Raw genomic sequence first — 17,139 nt, 5'->3', positions numbered from 1 at the left:
CACTTGTCTCCTCCTGCATTGCTGTGGCCACTGCTTCCACTGATGTCTAATCAATTTGTTCCCTCCCTCTACTAGGTTGCACACCAAAAGAACCAGTCTTTACGAATTCCAGAATCATTTTCTCCAGACCCATGGTAGTTATCAGACCAACTGTTTTTTATAAATCCTTCAGTGTCTGGAACTTCTGCAGAGTGACATGTGCACAATCACCGCAGCAGATGCGAAAGGAGGAAATAACAGAATGGAATCTGTGCGTATTCACACTGAGAATGCATTTTTGTGTTGCTGCCACATTTTGTAAGAGATCTAGCCACCCTTAGGCAAGATCAACACATTCACAGTATCAATGCAAACCAACCTATTCACAAAAAACTCACCACAATGAATAACCAAACCAAAAAGAGATGTATCATGAAATTTAAAAAGTTCTAAATAAAGTAAAAAACAATTTTATTATATATGAAACATTTTACAAACAAAATATTTTGTGAACTACAATGAGAACACCAGAGGTATATTAAATGCACCACAGAATTTTTTTCATTTGTAGAGCACAAGTGCTGCATAGAAGCAGAACATGTTATTTGTCTTGTTTTAATAAATCACAATTGATAGGAATCCTACCTGGGCAGGAAAGGAAAGTAAATTGAGCAAACATTCATAAAACCTTCATTCATTTGAACAATATCAATTTTACTGTATGCTATCACACAGAAACACATCAATGTTTTCTCAAATAAAAAACATGAAAATAAGGTTGCTATTATTTACAGAAATTTAATACACTCTTCCAAGACTTTTGTTGGAATAGGAAAAATAACTAAGTACTTCAGTACCACCCCCCTCCCCAAAACACACACACACACACACACACACACACACACACACACACACACACACACACACACACACACACACACCTTGTAGCCTCACCTACAATCTCTCTCACCCCATCACAAAAGGATGCATTCAACACAGACTGAACAATAGGTTTCATCAAAACATTTAACAAATTAACATAGCTTGCTGAATTAATATATCACTGAGATTGCATAATGACATCTACACTAAGCTGTGCTTGTTTTTACATGTGTCAGATTTCATAAGGAAAAAAATCACTTTAAAAACTGACACAAATTTCCACCTTCCATGTAAAAAAATTTCAGTGTTCACTGGAAGGAAGGAAACTGTTTCATAAGAAACACACAAATAGAACTCTTCACACCACAAGATGGTAATGGCAGCTCAAGTTTCCATCTTTATAAGGCCCCACTGTCCTATTATGTTGTCACCAACACACTATTTCTTGCCCAGCAAGCGACGCATATCCTTATTTTGGCGCTGCAAAGTGGTATCTGCTGTGTCTGTTTTGTCTGTTATTTTATCAAGTAGCTCATTCTGAGAGTCAATTTCTTCCCCTAGCCCAGCGGCCAAACCTTTCAGCCGCGATAATGAACCACACATTTCTTCCAAGTTACGGTCCAAAGCTAACTGCATGTCACTCATATCATTAGTGTCAGCAGAGGCAAAGGTATCAGTTGTTAATCCTCTGGTTCGTAGACCTGTTACAAATCAAAATCATTAAGATTGTTCATCTGCTGTGGTTTACATTAAAAACTAAAGTTAGAATAATCCAAAATAGATGTTATTAATTGAAATACATAAAAAAATGTCTAATTTGTTCTATGCAATGATTACTTATATCTTTAACACTTCAATTCCTCCACTTAAGAACTATTTTAATGAGAAAAAAACTGAAATCAATGAAAATTCTACTTTCTTCTTGATGTACTAGTTAATAAGTTGAAGTTAATTTGCAAATATTAACATAAGAAATACAGTCAGTCAGAGTAAGACTGTCATGGCAGTTTAAGAGATCTCCAAAAAATGGAAATGAATTACACAAAGAAAAGTTATAAAATTAAAAGAGCAGATTGAAGTTGGCACTCCCAAATGAGGTATCTATGGCTTCCAATATTTCAGGTGCTTCCTATCACGGATGGAATGAGGTGAGGCGTGTATGTGTTCAGTACAGTTCTCAAAGTTTTTGATGGTGGATTTTGAAGAAAGGTTTATCTACCTGGGTGTAAAACCTCTCAGTGGTACCTCTAGGGAATATCAAATGGATACCTTGGAGCCTGTTAGATACTACATTGAGGAAGTGTATGGTGCCTTTTATGAAACTAGCGAAGATTCTAAGGGAGATGCTTTTGGAAGAAACTGTACCACTGGTATTGCAAGAACGTCACAAGAATTCTTATTTCTTTGTTGGGCAGTGATATGGTATGAAACTATGTTTAGGATCCAACCAGGTGTACAAAGCTCTCCAAATAGTTACTGTAAACTGATACACTGCAATAGATCTAGCTTAAAGTGCTGGCAGTATTTTCAAAGATGATGACATTGCAAGAGGGCTTGAGACAGTATGATAAAGGATGGATAAATGCTTGCTGCAAATCTGAATCTCATTCAGAGTTTGAAATAGAAAAGACAAGTTATCCCAGGGGAGTGAAGAAGAAATATGAACTTAGTGATATAGGTAAAATAGAGCAGTCCTTAAGGTAAATTTTTCTGTCTTATGATAATTTTAATTTCTTTCATGGTAAATTTTCTAATATTTGATTCCTTCACATGCAACATACGTCTTATGCAGTTGAACAGTGTCATCTAATTTAAAATTAGATGACGATTTTTGTATTTCTGTCCCATTCTCCAATGAAAAGTTAAGTAACTCTTGACTTACAGAATTAAGGAGTTCCTTCACTAAACTAAAAATTACAGAAACTTTGTATTTTCACCCTTTCCACTCAGTCTAACAGATAGCATAATTTTATTTTAAGCCAGTACAATACAATAGGTCTCATTTTTTTCTGCTTTCACTACAAGCTTTTAAAATATCTCAGAAATTACTTTAAATGGTAATGAAGTGTTTCATCTTAATATTCAGAACTGGAATGAAAGGACAACATTTATTTCTTTTACAGAGCAATTTGAATGTAGTATTATTCTTTATTTCATTTATTTAAAAACCATTTCCACAGTCTCAACATTTTTATTTATTTTTAACACTGAGGGCTGGGCTGCTATAGTCCCATTGACTGACTGATGCTGCACATTTTCAGTTTTTCTGGATTTTGTGCAGCAGGTTCTAATGCACAGAACTTTTTAGATCAGTTTATATTTGAAACATGGATCTTTTTTTCTAAGAAATGCTGCAAAGAAACAGACCTATGTCAACGATAATTTTATTATACTGAAATTAAAATGTGTTGTTTTTGCAACAGTCTCACCTTTAATTTTCCAAACAGAGATACAATTTGAATTTGTTGTTACTAGAAATAAAACTGTTTGAAAATGTGGTTTTCTTTATTACTTAGTTACATCTGATCTAGTGTGAAAAATTTCACACTCTGAAAAAGAAAGTCCTACATCACACTCTTCACAATAGTATCTGGTATCTCTCCTTGCCACTTTGCACGATCTTGGCTTGCTTCTTTCTGCACTAACTTTGTATCTCCTCCAAAGCAATTTTGACTTTTCTGAAGCTGGAAGAACTTAGGAAAATGTCTTCCACCGATAATATTAACAGGTGAAATGTTTTAAGTGGAAGTTTATTCAGCCAGGCCACCTGTGTTTGCCAAGGCCAAGGCCAAGGCCAATTTAGTAATGAATTGAACAAGATGCCTACTAATACACTTCGACTTTATATAGAACACACACATTTAAGATCATCATCATGAAAAGGCGAAAACAACTGTCTTCCACCACTTTTTTTCCCCCCCTCTCAAAATGGTAAAAGCCTATTTGCTGGTCATTGTGATCCACACCAATCTTGTTCCTATTGTAATCTAAACTACATCAGGTTTCATCTCTTCTATGACTCCCAACTCCATTCTGACATCAACATTAGATGTTGCCATGTTGCCACGTTGCCACGTTGTGCTTCATTGTCAAAGAAAGTACATCCCTAGTGCCTTTCCATTTCACATACTACAAATAGTCTTCATCTGTGAAATGAAAGTTAATTTTCTTTTCAGTGTCTGGGATACTAAATCCTTAGCTAGACATTTTGCAATTTCTCAATACTGTTCCCACTGCCTTAGTTTTGTTCAGATCAGTGTTAGTGAATAAACAATCCAGGTGCAGAGTACAGCCTTCATCATACAAACCTTCACAGCCTGTTTACTACAAGCAAAATGCTGTTATTAGTTTTTGCCTACCTACCAGAATCTATCTCAATTTTCAAAACGTCTCAGGAGGAGGGGTCAGGGGCAATTGATGTGTCACTTGTATGGAAAAATGATCTTGAACCAGCTCCATTTGTCTGTCTACAAGTTCCAACTACAATTTTATTTTCATTCCACTTTAAGATCTCCCACTCGAGCCTTTTCCTAATTAGTTTGTTTCCTTTACTGTACCTCCTAGTAGTTCCCAATACAGGTCTCTTCATTGCTCACTGAGAAACCCTTCCTTTTGGAATGGTTTTCATATTAATAAAACATCTCTCACTGCCATATCAGAACTGTTGATGATAACAGATTGTAAGAATTCACACAGATTCTCAAAATCTTTATAGAATGATTTAAGAAAGATTTTGCATTTCTGAGCTGCAAATTTCATCAGTCTTTCTGTTGAATATCAGATCCGTGATCTAACAATTTTACATTTCTAATGTTAAATACAGCCACCAAATGCAGAAGACGAGTCATAAATGTACAGTCTCAGACATAAAACCCAGCTACAAACTGGCTGACACACACTAAGCCCAAGTTGTTCTATTATGGCTGCCAATAAAACTGACAGCCCATCAGACAGTCCAACCATACACATGACTTCACGACATTATAGAATGTGGAAATGTATGGAGGAAGTGTTGTCTCCTACTCTAGCTGCTGAGTGCTGAATGAGCTCATGATAGTGGTAAACACTGCAAAATGTAGCCACGAAGTTTTGAGTTCAGGTCCACATACTCTACTATTTTTTAAAACTGCATTTCTCCTGATAATTCACTTCATTTTCTGCACCCCAGTAATAGTAAAAACTTCAGGAAACAATTTACAAAACAGCTCATAGCTGTGTGAAGATCAGGATAGTATATGCTTGCGAGTTTCCTCAGGCTACTGTGGCTACCAACAAGCAGCCACTTGCTGCCTCACATGAAGTGCCATACGACCAAGTGATGCGGTGCTTTGAGTGTCCATCAGCTAACATTTTCTTGTCTTAAGTTTTAGTATGTGTCTTTTAGCCATGTGTTGGATTATGCATACTTTACTTATGAACATAGCATAAGCATTGTAAAACAGTGTGGCAAAAATCTAACATTTGTAACATTGCATACTTTGGGTTAGGTAGAGATGAAGGCAGCAGTCATAGCCCAAATACTTTGTACTGTAGATGGGGTTAGAGCTTTTGAGCAAAACATGTCAGAAAAGGATTTGCTTGTTTCAAGGAAGACAGTTCTGGCTTGAATGCTTTTCATCATTCAGGAAGTTTCAATAACTGACATGCAATGAACTGGGACCATTTAACTGTCAGGTTTAGGCGTACCACATGCTCTAATTCAAAGCAACAACCAAAAAGGTGAATTTACAGCATATTTGCTTGAATATCTTCAGTTCACTCATTAAGCACCCCTACGCAATATTGTTGCTGGTGACAAGCTACAATTAAGAAGAAATTAACAAATGGGGCCTAAGAGAAAAGACACACTTGAGCAAAGGGCAGTGTCAAAATAATATGTGTCATCTGGTGGCTTAAAACAGGTGTTGTGCTCTACCCACTCCCAGGGATGTTTCCACTGCTGCTGATATTAGTTGCCATCAACTATGACATCTTTCGGTCAGAGTGTAAGGGAAATGACAGATGAAACTGCATAATATGTTATTACTATGAGATAACACACTCTCCTGATGTCGCAAACATAACTATCCAGGAGTTAGTTTGGGAAGTCATCCCTAAAACACTTATCCTTCTAAACTTATGCCCTCAAATGTTTTCTTTCCCACTTCTCATCAAACAACCGTCAAGCAAATGCCTTTCGAGATGAAAATACAACTCAAACCTGGTTTGACAATATCTAACTCCGACAGTTTTCTATAAGCATGGAATTGGTAAACTACTTTAACATTGTGTATCTTGAAGTTTTCCCAGCGTATTGATTGGTCCATCATATTTCAGGCTTGCAGCCGGATCACGTTGACATCTTGGCACAATATTTCGGCTAACAAACATTCAGCCATCTTCAGGTGAGTACAAGACTGAAGATTACTGGTGCGCGTCGTTCTATATATACCGAAAATTGGCGCGGCGGCACCTGCGCAGTGGAGAAGGCTAATACCGCGCCCCCTATCTAATTTGGCACGCTCTGCAGCAGAAGCGGGCCGCGCATGCATAGTGGTGTACCTACATTTGCGCTATCTGTCGTAAAACGCCTTTGCGCAGCTGATGCGCGGTAGTCGAAAGTATAAAATCAATTTTCGTCAGCCGTCACACTAGATGCAGACCCATGTCTCTGTGAAGCGATTAAAGAAATTACAGGATCCCATGCTTTATCCATCTGAAAGCCGCCGTCTCGATTAATAAGATCTTTTGCCAATCTTATCGCCATGGACTCCTTGATAACGGATTCCCAAAAAGATCTAGTTGTCGCTAAAATTTTTGTTCCACAATAATCCATGGAGTGTCCCGTCGAAATACAGTGTTCTGCTATGGCTGATTTGTTGGGCTGTAGTAGACGTGTGTGGCGCTCATGCTCCACGCATCTTTCCCGTACTGTGTTTGGCCAATGTAGGATTTGCCACATTGACAAGGGATCTTATAAATACCCGCCTTCCTCAGACCCAGATCGTCCTTCACAGAGCCAAGCAAAGCCGATATTTTCGTAGGTGGTCGGAAGATCACTTTAACACAATGCTTCTTTAAAATCCTTCCTATTTTAGAGGAGAAGTTACCCACATACGGAAGAAACGCCCTGGACCTGACCACCTCTTTGTCTTCTTCTTCTTGTTTCTCTTTACATTTCTTCTTTGTTACAGCTGTGCGGATTTGGCGTGTAGAATATCCATTCTCCCTGAAGACGGATTGCAAATGTTCTAATTCTTTAGGAACATTGCAATTATTGAAATTTTCCCACTTTAAAGAGTATTCTACGAATTTTGGGACTGCATCTGGATTACGCACACTTCTTGTCACAATATATCAGCTGACAACCCTTCAGCCATGTTCACGTGAGTGTTAAGCACAGAAGACTACTAGTTCAAATCGCTAACTTTATATCAAAAACTGGCACAGTGACGCATGCTCAAAGGCATCCACAACATGAGCGACCTATCGAGTATCACACCCTGTTCGAGTATTGCTCCATTTATGGTGAGCAGGTGGATGTGCAATGGTGATACTAAATGTGCGTTCTGTTGGAACGTACACTCACAGAGTTAAAATTCTGATGTCAAAATTAGTAAATTTAATTGTCGCTAGATGTGCCATTGGTCATACAATGTTTTCATTTTGAAGAAAGTTGAAGGAATCACCTGGCCCTACTACTTATCTAGTTGAAAGTTGCCATCATGACTGAAAATCTTTTGCTAAATGTATTGCCTCCAGTTCCGTAATAACAATCCCAGAAGGATATAATTGAAGTAAAGATTTCCATGGCAGATTAATCCATGGAATGTCCTGTGGAGATACAATGCTCAGTTACAGCTGACTTACTGGGCTGCAAAAGGTTGTGTGTGTGTGTGTGTGTGTGTGTGTGTGTGTGTGAGAGAGAGAGAGAGAGAGAGAGAGAGAGAGAGAGAGAGAGAGAACATCTTTCATGCACTGTGGACTGTGACCAATGCAGATTTTGCCATACTAGCGAGGTATACTGTAGAAGCCAGCCCTCCACAATCCTAGATCGTCCTTTGCCGAACTGGGAAGAGCACAAGTCTTTGTTGTTGGTGGAAGACTACTTAGACATAATGTTTCCTTACAATTCTGCCTCTTCTTGACGGAATATTGGCGACATACAGGAGAAACACCCTGTACTAGTGCTGATTTATACCTTCTTGAGTGAATGAACATACTGGAAGATTTATACAGACCCAACAGGGAGGGCAAAAAAAGAAACAATAACATTGCTGATTTCTTCTTTGCTTCTGCAAGAAGATGCGAAAGATTACGATTTCATAGCTCTGCTCCACCATGGTTACACAGTCTTCCAAAGGTACACAAATAAGGTCCTTTTGTGAGAAATACTGGCATTCCAACATATGACTTAGCTAGGCATCTTGTGTCTTTAGTGAGACCTTTTGCGGGGAAGCGCTCACATCATATTCACAACTCCGGTGAGTTTATTAATAGACTGCAGTCACTTCGACTCAACCAGTCAGACCTACAAGGTCTGTTAGAGAAGTATCCAACCTATGGCCAGGAATAATGAACTTGCTTGCCTGAAGCATTGAATGTCTAATCACCCTCAAAGTAGTCCTTGGGGACTCCACACACCTCTCCCAATAGTGCTGCCATTGTTGGAAGCGTGCTGAAAAAGCCTCTTTCGGAATGGAGTTCAGCTCAGCTGTCATTGCTTCCACAATGTCCGCTGTTGCCTGAAATCGCATTCTTTTCAATAGCCTCTCAAGTTTGCGGAACTTGTCACATATCACAAAGGGACACAGTAGGAGAGTAAGGAGCCTGTTTAAGCACAGAATCTTTTTTCACCAGAAAAGTATGAGTTGCCATGACGATTGTGCCAATATCCTGTTGACCACAAGTCCAGTCTCCTGCAACACATAGCATCATGTGGGTGATGGAGGACATCCCTGTAGTACTCATCCTTGTTGTTTGAGCCTGTGATACGTGCTCATGTTGTACTACACCATGTGAGTCGAAGACAGCAGTCAGCAACAATTTGACATTGCTGCACACTTGGCAGACCCTTGGTCTTTGTGATGAGGAATGCTTCCACAGTGACTGGGATTTGGTTCCCGGGTTGTGCCCGTACACCCAGAACTTATGCCGTGAGACTTCAACACAAAGCTGCTTTTATTCCACCGTCAGCTGCTTCGGCACAGATTTCACCAACGCACTCTTCAGCGCCGAATCTTCAGTCACAATGGAATGTGCCAAGAAAGTGCCAATGCTCAGCTCTTCCACAATTTCTCTGATACTCACACAACGTTCCTCCATCACCATAGCATTCACTTTGGCAATGACCGGGTTATTTCAGTATGTTGATGGCCAACCAAAGTGTGGCTCACTCCCCACCGATGTAAACTATCTGTACCACTCTTTACTCTGTGTGATGCCCATAGAACTGTCACCAAAAGCAGTCTGCATCTTCTGAATTGTTTCCACCTGCCTGTCACCCAATTTCTGGCAAAATTTGATGGAATACCACTGCTCCAGTTCTGTCATTCCCTAGCAAAGAAAAGTCAACATGAGCAGTACACACTACCTCATGCAAATGCTGCTTGCCAGCAACTGAACAGACCTCCTATTAGCAAGATCAAATGTTGCCTCAATCTTCACTAGGGTCCCTCTCGTTGATTCTTTGACACTCAGCAGTAAGTTCAAAGCTGACGTAGCACTTTCATAAAGTCCTTTCCTCAACCTACTTTTTTATTCAACAGTGAACATTTTGGGCAACTTGGCTGTGTTACCATGCATAGTCCTCTTCCCTCTGGTAGCAAAGTTTTTTATGGGAGACTGAGAAGAATGTAATTGATTCGGCCGAAATGAAACCAAAAGTCTTCAGGCAATATGTGGATGGATCACTGGTTCATTCCATTTACTGCAAGCTCACACATACAAACCTATATTTGCAGTCATCTAGCTGCCATCACCCATCACTAACTACAGGTTTCTTTCAAATGTTTGTGCACCAGGCACATGTATCTGATGGATACAGCCTTGCAAAGGAGCTGAAACACCTACAATCAGGGTTCGTAAGTAATTATTATTCTCCACATCAAATCAGCACAGCCTTAAGGAGAAGAAACATGACCACCTACAAGAATAAGAGGAGGAGGAACTTTCAAGTTCAGGACACTCCACTTTTATGTCAGCAAAATTTTGTTAAATTGGGCAGAATCATAAGGAAACATTACGCCAACCTACAAAGACTGTGATCTTCCCACTTCAGCAAAGGATGATCTGGGATAGTGGAGGGCTGGCTTCTACAGAATACCTTGCCAATATGGCAAAACCTAAATTGGATAGACAGTGCAAACAGTGCATGCAAGATGCGTTTAACACAATGGCAACTCTGGTGTTTTGTACAGCCCAGTAAGTTAGTGATAGCTGAGCATCATATCTTGACATGACATTCTTCCATGGATTATTCTGCCCCAGAAATCTTGGCCTCTAAGAGATCCTCCTAGGATTCAGTTATTAAGGAATCGGAGGATATATGTTTAGAAGAAAATTTCATCAATTGTGATGGTGGCTTTCAACTGGGTAAGGTTTGGGACCAGATCATTTCTTTAATTTCTTCAGAAAGAAAACATTTTATGACCAATGCCACATCTAGTGATAGTTAATTTGATTAAATTTGACATCTGAATTTCAACTTCACAAATGCCTGTAGTAGCACCATTACACATCCACCTGCATGCCACAGATGGAGCAATATTAAAGAAGGGTGTGAAACTTGACAGACGTCATTCATCTTACAGCTGACTCTGTACACATATTTCCATGATAATTTTTGGTATAAAGTTAGTAATGAGAACTTGTAATCTCCAGTGCTTATCACTCACATGAAGCTAGTGAGTGGCTATCAGCCAAAATATCGTGGCAGGAAGTCTACATAACCCGGCTGCAATCCCAAAACCTCAAGGAGTACCTTAACATTGTCAGACAGTTTCAGATAATGCAAAAGAAAATACAGCATGTCCCATGAAGAATGGTCAATATTCAGGTATGTTACAGGAAAGATCATTAGAAACAAAAAAGTTTAGTAATCAAAGGCTCTAAAGCGCATACCTTCATGAGCTATGAGCACTTTTTAGTAGGTGTTTCACAGTAGCAAAGATGAGCAAAACGGTATCCATTCTAGTGCCCTGGTAATGGGATTTTTTGCTTCAAATGATCATTCCTGTCAAAACCCTGAATACTGACAATTCCTCATGGGGCACAATGTATAGTAGGTACCTGATCTTTCTCTGATGATTACTGTTGTGTTCAATGAACTAATGGTAAATGCTGTTAAAACATGCACTGTATTAGTACAAATGAAATAACTTACCACTATAATCTTATGATGAAAGTCTGCTTTAGTAAAACATGAGGTATCAATAACATGAATATGCCTATATCAGCATGAATTAGTAAGACATTACTCACTTTGGACTTCAAAACTGTCTGTCTGTTTACCTTTGTGCATCATATGCACGTAGAATGGAAATGCATTTCATAAATAAAACTGTGTATTCACAGTTAAAAATTATGTAGGCTGAAGTGGAAAGTGGAATTATCAATTGTGCAATAGACTTCCTTAGACAATTTTGATCTGGCTGTGTGCAACTTTGTCACAGGAAAAATGAAAACCTAGCTTTAAGTGAGACTGAAACCTAGAGACAAAGCAGTTGCCATTTTACTGGTGACCACGTAACCTCAAGTGCTAGCGAAGAGTTGCAGTATTCATCTCTTCCTTAGTGTCCCCCTGACAGCTATGACAAACAAATCTCAATATGAAAGACAAGACTAGTTATAATTCCGTGGAATGACTTTCCTGGACTCAAAATCATAAATTGATAACCTGAAGTCACACAATAAGTGAAAAATCGCTGATTATTCAATGAAAATGTCATGAAAAGTCAAATTAATTTAGCAGGGTGTAACTCTGTCACAGAATTCCCAAACATATTCTGCATTGTTGCCAAGATTCAGTTATACCACTAGAAGGAAGAATACCAGCTGGCAAGGTCCTTGACCAGAGAAGTTTGGGGCCCACGGAAGCATCGGCCTGCGTGTCCTGTTGGTCTGTGGAGTCTAACGCTGAAAAATGGTTGGTGGTGTGCACCGGCGAGACAGAGGCTGGCCGGTCTAAGATACCACGTGGCAACACTGTCGAAGAGGATCTTTGAGTTGGCAAAGGAGAAGACCATTCGTCTTTGGTGGACTTCTTCGAGGCTTTCTGGGTACAGGAAGACTTGGGTGTTTGGCTGGAGGGACAGAGGGAGTCTACACAGGAGTACTACTCCTGTCCTACCGTTTTGTGTAGCTGGTGGCTTCACCCCTTGAGGCGAGAGTTTGACGGTTTGTTGCACAGCTGGACAGGGGGGGATGGCGAAGCCACCTTGACACTGGGTGATTTCACATACTCTGAACTGAATTTGGGGTCGCATGTCTGCATGGCCATGTCCTTCGTGGAGCGAGGGGTAACAAGAACAGAACTATAGGGGCCAGATGGTAGAATACAGGGTTTGGGACCAGCCAGTAACTTGCTATCGACTGGGCAAGGCACTTATTCCTTTACCTGGACATCTTGGGCAACCCGCTCATCAAGATACATGGGACAATTCCAAGAAGAGACGGCATGGCTGCCATCGCAGTTGATACAGCGGGGAGAAGCGGGTGGACAATTGCCCTCATGTGCATCCCTACCGCAGGCTACACACTTGACTGGGTGTCGAATAACATTGGTAACCCTCCCTGGGCATGGCCTGTACCACGGGGTACGTCTGAACCCTACCTGTCGACCCAGGGCTGGGAATTACAGGTTACCCAGTCACCTATTACACGTCGGACACGTGGACTGCCCTTCAGGCGTGCACAGGGGGGAAGAAAAAGACGAACCTCAAACGTCGAAGAGGAGGAACGAGAGAAGGGACATGAAGAAAGGAAAAGGAAGTGAAAAACAAAGGTGAGACAGGTCAGCGATAGACAGGGCAGAACATTCCCAATAACATCCCAGTTATGTTCCCCAAGGGAGGGAGAAAAAGAATAGCGAGAGGTTAAATATACAGCATGGAAGGGAAAAAATGCTGCAAAGGCTGGAGCCTCGTGATAGCCAATCACAAACCCACCAAAGAGTGGCAAGCTCCCCCCCCTCCGGGGAGGGGGGGAGCTTTATAGTGTCAAACAAGGCAAACTATGAGTAATGTGAGGTAGGTAAAATGTTATGACATTTAATGGTATCCCTTTTGCATTTACTATCCGAATGAAAATGGAAATCTGGGATTTGAGAAGCACATATGGGCTGTATAATTGCCAACACACACAGATTTTGAGTGCAGAATGTCAGTTTACAGACCAAATGATCATTAACTCACTCATGTAACACAGGTTTAATAGAGTGCCTGATCACAGAATAAGGAATTGGATTTTGATCAGGAAGACTATACACTACTGAAGGTTTTACTTTGAATTAAGTACCAGAAATTTAGAGAGTAATATGTTGAGACACAGGATTTGTAAATTTCCTATGTTCTAATAATTTCGAAAGAACCTAACTGCTAACCAGAAATAGGATATACCAGACAGGTGACAGCAGTAATTCAAATTTTATCATAATAAAATACAGTATTAGAACTGGACAATCAACAATCAGGAAAAAATCCATATGACTGAACCAAGAAAACAAAAGAGGTTCTATAAAAATTACAGTCATTGTAACAAAGCGCTCATTGGTTCAGCCTTCTTCCTAAAACTAAACATGATTAATTTCACCAGACTATCCTGTGCAAGTCATTTCATCTCTACCTAACTGCTACATCATACACCTATTTGCACCTGCCTATTGTACTCTAGCTTAGGTCCTCCCAAGAGCGAGGCAGCGCAGTGGTTAGCACACTGGACTCACATTCAGGACAACGGTTCAATCCAACTTCAGGCCATCCTGATTTAGGTTTTCCGCAATTTCCCTAAATCGCCTCGGGCAAATGGTTCCTTTGAAAGGGCATGGCCAACTTCCTTCCCTATCCGATGAGAGCAATGACCTCAGTTTGGTCTCCTCCCTCCAAATCAATCCAACCCCCCAACCCTCCCAAGTAAAATTCTGACAATAGACTGAGCTGCTTCTTGAGTTCAATCCACTGCAATAAAATTGATTTGAACTGTTAGGCAATGTTTCAGAGAAGATACTCTAAGAAATAAAGACAAATTGAGAATGTTAAATACACTGCTTGACAGAAAAGTTAAGCATACAGAACATGCACTCTGATATCAACATGAATTCATATATGTACAAACAGTATGTAAATGATTAGTTACAAATCTATGTGACAGTGGTGTTTAAAGACCTGGTAGGGTGCACACAAGGCATGAACAGCATTGGAATTTGAGTGAACACTGATGGGCACATACAGGTACTGCATATTTGTGCAAGACAGCATTACCAGTGCCTGACAGAGTCTGAAAGAGGCCTCATTGTAGGTCAAATTGACCACCTGGTTGAATCAAACAACATCCAGATTTGTGGGGCGTTCAGAAGTGACAGCAGCCTGTAGTCTGAGTGCACAGGAATGTGAGGGCAGGCACACTCATTGCCAAGGTTCCAGTTGACGTATTACCACTAGAAAGAAGGATTGGCATATTATGCACTAAGCATATTGTAGCCCCTTAACATTTGAACATACCATCCAAGTGATGGTGATGTAGTCACGTAGCCAGTGAGACCCCCCAGATCTGTCCCTAACAGGACTTGTGAAGGACCAGCCCAGACATCAGCTCCATCTTAATGCCAGTATCCAGGACATCAGGAATCAGTTACAATACATGTGGGCCTGCTTGTCTCAGCAAGAGATACAATGGCTTTATGACACCCTTCCCAAGACAAGTAGTGCATGCCCCCAGGCCAGAGAGGGTCCAGCTTTGTAAATATGACTTGATTCCTGACTCAGTTTTAAAATCACTGAAATGATGTACTAAGAACCTTGTCATGTTGGATGCACTGGCTCTCACCCTATCACCAAAGTTTAGTAATGTTGGGCCCATTAGTATGTGGATGAGTGAGCACCTGAAAACACAGGGTGCACTAACTCAGACACACACAAGCTGGTTTTATGAGGAAAAATTAGTAATATTGTGCTCTATTCAGTCAAACCCCATGAATGATAATGAATTTTTTCTTATGCAATATAGCCTGCATTATTAAGTTTATGAAAACTACTACTGTGTTAATAAAGTCTCATACTTGAAGGTACTCTTTTACTGAAAGGTCTTCTGAACACAATCATTTAAAACCATCTCTATAACACTGCCAAGCAAAACATTAGTTTCAGGACACTAGAATGCTATTGATCATGATTCGACCTTTAACAGCAACGAAAAAGATGAATCATGGAACAGTCAAAGGTTTTCTCTAACTCTCAGGTAGGCACACAAACGCATATGCAAACATTTTTAATTCAAAAGTCTATAGTTTCAATTCAATGAATTGCTGGTAGAGCATCCTACAAAAAGAGGGTAACATGGGATCGTATTATAAAGGAAAAAGAAGCAGCCTACAAGGATGAAGCCATGGAGATCCCTTTAACAAAGGAAGACAGACACAAAAATTGTTCCTGTTTACTGCAGCAAGTAATAATTTAAAAGGATCACACAACAAAGGACTTTCACGTACAAATGTCAACAAGGGGGTATGTCTGGGTAATGCCCAGTGAATTGGCAGATTACAAATCTAGAACTCCTATGAGCAGTTTCAGTTCCCACAATTTCTTGCAAAAAGTATTATCACTGATAAAAATGCCTTGAGTCTTGTGTTGAATATGTTACATCACAGTTCATATACTACACGTTTCCCAATTTCAAGAAGAGTGCAAGGAGCCATAACATCCAGACCCCAACTTTATTAAAGACACACTAATTCAGGAATTCTTTACTTTAGACCTAGCTGTAATCTGAAGAATTCAACACGTAAGTAAATACATATAGATGTACTGGCAAGCAATCCAAGTAGTATACAGAATGTTTTGAATAAACATAACTAAGGGAAGCAGTTAGCCACAGGAAGAATCAATCGGTTCATACCCGGGTGTAAAATTTTAGCTTTCCGACTGCATGCATAATGCGAGAACCACACAGAATACATAAAATTCATTACACTAACCTGGATGAGAATCAACTGGCGAGACTAAGCCAGGGGCGCTTCTTGTTCTATCAATAGTATCAACTAATGGACTTTTGGTCTTATCAGCATCGATACTAGATTTTTCTTTGGAAGCAGGAGGCTGTTCGTTAGATTTTCCACTGAAGTAATTCTTCAAACTGCCCATTACACTCTGCCAACAAAACAACGTATTAAACAATTTTGATCCCCAATAAACATTCACCAACGTAATTTGCGAACTGAAGTGGAGCTTAGTCAAAAACAATTTCGAATTCCTTTCATTAAAAAAACACTGATATTTGCCTGCACATTTCGTGTCACCTGCAGAGATGAACTTATTTGCATCGGTAATCATTCCTTCTACGTACCTTTATGCCCTGAATATGTTTTTGGCTGAATCGCAGAGTTGCGTTAATATCATCCAGTCTCTTGTCTGTACGTTCCAACTGCTCTCTTTGACGCAATAGTTCCTGTGCATCAATTACAAAATGATTAAACGCCAAAAATTTTAAGCACACAAATTAACAAAATTACATTTTCACATAAAATTTACTTCTGCTGTCGCAACTCCAATCTGTTCCGAATCCCGCAACATTGTAATGGACCTGTTGGAAGACGCTAAAGTTCTTTCTTCTATTTCTCGTTTTCTCTCAAGCAACTGTTGTCTCCTGTCTTCTAAATCTACCCTATCTTGATTATAACTTGATTTTCCAACTCTCGAATTTCGTAGAAACGTTTCATCATCAACATCATCCTCTATGGCGAAAAAAGGGCTATTCTGATTACTTAAATAGCGTTGCCCCGCCATCACCAAACCTTTCACGATCAACTTTCCTATCACAGAGCTACAACTACACAAAAATTTTGACAACCTTCCACACAAAGCTATATCACTAACCACAGCTAACTACTAAACAGTAAACTCCATGTGACTGTAGATGAAACGTCACACTAATATCGATTGTAGCTAATTTTCGATTACAACGGCGTTCTCGATTTTGCATGTAGCCTAAACCACAACACAAGTATTTTGTCTTCAGCAAGGTGAAAAGTCTACTAAAATTGTAATTTATTTTCCCACGTTCTTCAGAATCATCAGATTTTGCATT

The 17,139-nt window shown here is 39.8% G+C and overlaps 1 protein-coding gene across 1 annotated transcript; it reads right to left on the bottom strand.

The window, feature by feature from the left end:
- Nucleotides 1-433: 433 nt before the first annotated feature.
- Nucleotides 434-16,969, bottom strand: LOC126203039 (synaptosomal-associated protein 29). Its single transcript, XM_049937276.1, has 4 exons — nucleotides 16,584-16,969; nucleotides 16,399-16,500; nucleotides 16,031-16,202; nucleotides 434-1,562 (listed from the first exon to the last, which is right to left on the bottom strand). The coding sequence occupies exons 1-4, from the start codon at nucleotides 16,836-16,838 to the stop codon at nucleotides 1,300-1,302; spliced, it is 792 nt and encodes a 263-aa protein (XP_049793233.1). The 5' UTR covers nucleotides 16,839-16,969; the 3' UTR covers nucleotides 434-1,299.
- Between the last annotated feature and the right edge of the window lie 170 nt (nucleotides 16,970-17,139).

The sequence above is a fragment of the Schistocerca nitens genome, chromosome 9 (genome assembly GCF_023898315.1).
Source record: "Schistocerca nitens isolate TAMUIC-IGC-003100 chromosome 9, iqSchNite1.1, whole genome shotgun sequence".
NCBI classification, from domain to species: Eukaryota; Metazoa; Arthropoda; class Insecta; order Orthoptera; family Acrididae; genus Schistocerca; species Schistocerca nitens.
Note: the sequence above shows the minus strand (reverse complement) of the source record. Positions and strands in the feature narration are given on the sequence as shown.

Excerpts from the sequence above, each read along its gene's own strand:
- LOC126203039 (XM_049937276.1), bottom strand. The coding sequence starts at position 16,838 with ATGGCGGGGCAACGCTATTTAAGTAATCAGAATAGCCCTTTTTTCGCC. Across the intron at positions 16,203-16,398 it reads AACATATTCAGGGCATAAAG|AGTGTAATGGGCAGTTTGAA; the intron begins GTACGTAGAAGG and ends TTTTGTTGGCAG. Across the intron at positions 1,563-16,030 it reads GCCAGTTGATTCTCATCCAG|GTCTACGAACCAGAGGATTA; the intron begins GTTAGTGTAATG and ends GATTTGTAACAG.